Raw genomic sequence first — 3641 nt, 5'->3', positions numbered from 1 at the left:
AATATTTGTATGAATATATCTGATTCAAGTTTGGCCAAAAATGTTTTTTTAATTAAATATATTAAAAACACTAAAATAACAAAGATGAACTACAGAAAAACTGTTCAAAACCAAACTCTTCCTTACAAATCCCTTTGGTCCACATGGTTCAGGTTAAAGTTTTTGTATAATGCTTCATTAGAGAATACTAAACTGTACTTTGACTAAGAACATAGACACAGTGTATAGTGTTATGACTGTACTATACTGTGTACTTGTGTGTAGAAGTGGTAAGAGTTGTTGTACATTTATCATTATCGAGGTGAATTGGTCAATATATTGTGATACTGATTTGAGGCCATGTGGCCTAGCTCTACCTGTAGGATGAAGCCATCAGTTTGTCTGATGTGAGCTCACAGTCTGGCTGTGAATCCCTCAGAGTTCATTGGGCTGCTTCTGTCCTGTGTCACATCATCAATAAACACAGTGAGCCAGTGCCACTGCTCTGCTGGCTTTTACACATGATGTGGTGCTTTGGATCAGGACCTGGACCAGGTCCATCATTCTGCTACAGCTTCATCTGGTTTCATCTGTCCAAAGRATGTTCTTCCAGAACTCTGCTGCTTTTTTACAGGTTTTTATCAAAGTCCAGTCTAGTCAGACCACCTCATTTATTCCCAGCAGAGTCTTGAGTCTCCTGTCAGGTGTGGGTCTAGTGTCTCACATGTTTTGTCAGGTGACAGAACACACAGACTGTGTGATAAATTACACAAATATAATTGGTTGAATTTTAATAGTTTTAGTGAAAGCTGCAGCCCCCCCCCACCCCCCCGTGCTCTCATCTCTGTCTCCTGGCCGTGCGTCATGATGCACCACAGATGGAGGCTTTCTCTACAGACACGTGCACAAACACACAAGTTTGGACTGTTAGCTTTGGAAACAAATTAATTATAAATAAATAAATGATTAAGTAATTAATAAAAAGGAACCAAAGCCATGTTGTTGCGTGCATGTGTTGTAACATGTCTAATCTTTCTTGTCAGATGGTGTTGGGTCATATTGAGGAGCATCGCCGCAGCCACCAACCAATCAACATCCCCTTCTTTGATGTGTTCCTCAGAAATCTGTGCCAAGGTCAGTCTGGATGTGGGCTCTGTCTCATTTACAGGAGGGAATGTGGAACTGGTCTGACTGGTCTGTGTTCAGGATCCAGTGTGGAGCTGAAGGAGGACAAATGCTGGGAGAAGGTGGAGGTGTCTTCCAACCACCATCGAGCGAACAAACTGACAGACAAGAACCCAAAGACCTACTGGGAATCCAACGGCTGCACTGGCTCCCACTTCATCAACATCTACATGCATAAAGGTGTGGTCATCAGGTAAGTGGGGATTATGTTCCTGTGGTCATTTGGTGGGGAGGGCTTATCTATGGCTAATGTCATTGAGTGGGCGGGGCCTCATTTATCTGTCCTCAGCGGGTGGGCGGTGTCTGTTCATATGGTCATGAGGTAGGCAGGGACTCCTCTTCTTGTCTTCTTCAATCATCTTGCCATCCTTCATTGAAGGCAACCTATGACCTGTTACTGGTTTCCAGTGTGGGCACAACTCCTGCACTGGTTTTTACCCATCCAAATACTAACCAGGCCTGACCCTGCTTACTTTCTGAGACCAGGTGAGATCCGGTGTACTCAGGCCATCCCAGGGATTAAATAGTGGTCAGTTGTGTGTCATGGATCACCTGTACATCACAAATCATTTCTCTCATTTCAACACAAAGATGTAACGTTATGAATATAAGTAGTGCTGCCTGAAGGAGAGGAACAGTGTAGACGACATGAAGTATGGGACACCACACCCTGTGTGTCCTGGCTGAAGACTCCTCTGGTTGTACCTTTAGGTAAATGATGACATCATGTGACAGGCCCCACCTGCACTCTGTAGTCGTTCACACAGAACTGTACTTCTTCCCAGCACACCACTCGTTGGGACAAGTTTTAAATAAAACATGTCCTGAAGAATCTGGTGACTTGAACCATGTTTCTGCTGCGGTTGCAGCTCAGTCGGGTTCATGAGAGCAGCTACAAGTTGCCAAGCAACGGCTCGACAACAAAGGCTCTCATTGGATGAGACACACAACGAAGACCATCTAAACCAGGGGTGTCCAAACTGTTTTTAGTCAGGGCCAAACACAGAGGAATAAACAAAGGGCCGGGCCACACACTACAAGTGACATGTTGATACAACAATAATGTGTGTGTTTCTAACTCACCTGTTGGGTGTAAGGTCACTGTGGTCAGTCTTCACATGGGGGGGGTAAAGTTGTATGGAGGGGGTTTTAAGGTCCAGTGAGGGGTTGGTTAACTGTCCTTCACACCATTTTCTGTAAAATAATTTGACTGTAATAATGAGATACATTCATACTTCAATGATGTGTGTTTCTAACTCAGCTCTGACTCTGACAGAGTTCAGGGAGTGAGAGACGCTGATGTTGACTCTTCAGAGCATCATCACATTACATTTCAGTCAGTTCTAACTGCACACACTCTTCACTTTGTCTGCATCCACCAGGAAGTGGTTGAAAACAGCTTCATTTGTTCTTCAGTTCCAGAAACATCTTGGAAACGCTGGTTGAGTTCTGTCACCAGAGGTTTAATCACAGACACACACATTTCTCCTTTTAGCAGAAAGATCAGTGTTTCAGACAGAGCAGGAAAGTGTGCAGCGTTAAAGCCTCATACTTGTGTCTCAAACAGGCGCAGCTTTACAGATGTGGCACCAGCTGTTCTTTGCCTTGTAGGTTCTTGTTCAGTGTGTTCAGATGATGTGTAAGGTCAACTAAAACTGCAGGTCTGCCAGCCACAGAGGGTCACTTAGTTCACGAAGAGGTCGGCCCTGGTCTTTAAAAACTGTTGTTGAGCCTTTAAGGCTCATCTTACGAAGCAGCTCCTCTGTACAGCTAAACTGATCATCTACTCCTCTGTCTGTGGCCTCCGTGCTCTCATCACATGCTGTCAGGTAAAAATCAAACACAACACCACTTCTGGAGACAAACTGAACGCAGTGTCGTGGTCACAAACAGCTTCTTCTTCTCTTCTCTATAATTCAGTTTGTGTGGCTGGCTCCATCCAGTGTTGAAACTGAGACATGCAGCAGAGTGGAGCTCAAACTTCTTGTGCAGGCCATATTCAGTTAGATTTTCAGAATTTGCTGCGGGCCAATAAAAACGGTACAGCCCGCGGGCCGTAGTTTGGACACCCCTGATCTAAACCAATAGCAGGGTTCCCACAGATCCTTAAAGTCTTAAAAGACATTGAATTTTTCAGTGCAAAAATATGACCTTAATTAGCCTTAAAATGTCATAAATCAGTCTTTCAGAGGCTTTAAAAATGTGAACACATTTAAAGTAGGATGATTGTAAATTGTCTCAAATATTAAAATAACTGATAACTTTATTACAGAACTTTTATCGTAGCTAGTTCTGTGTTAAAATAAACATCTGGATAAAACTGTCACCAACTGCTTTCCCCGCATTTTTATTTATTGTAAACTGGCTCTTAAATTTAATTCAACATGGCATTAAGTGTCTTAAAAGGTGTGTGTGTGTGTGTGTGTCTGTGTGTGTGTGTGTGTGTGTGTGTGTGTGTGTGTGTGTGTGTGTGTGTG

General features: G+C 43.4%; 1 protein-coding gene across 1 annotated transcript in view; it reads left to right on the top strand.

The window, feature by feature from the left end:
* LOC106531466 (cullin-9) overlaps positions 1 to 3641 on the top strand; it is a gene marked incomplete at its 5' end in the record, with an annotated part of 64270 nt that overhangs the window by 20263 nt on the left and 40366 nt on the right. Inside the window, 2 exon segments of the mRNA XM_014027340.1 lie at positions 1023 to 1113; positions 1186 to 1357. Of these exon segments, the coding sequence (XP_013882794.1) occupies positions 1023 to 1113; positions 1186 to 1357 (263 nt within the window).

The sequence above is a fragment of the Austrofundulus limnaeus genome, unplaced genomic scaffold, assembly GCF_001266775.1.
Source record: "Austrofundulus limnaeus strain Quisiro unplaced genomic scaffold, Austrofundulus_limnaeus-1.0 Scaffold638, whole genome shotgun sequence".
Lineage (NCBI taxonomy): Eukaryota > Metazoa > Chordata > Actinopteri > Cyprinodontiformes > Rivulidae > Austrofundulus > Austrofundulus limnaeus.
The sequence above is the reverse complement of the archived record's forward strand: the minus strand, read 5'-3'. Positions and strand labels throughout refer to the sequence as shown.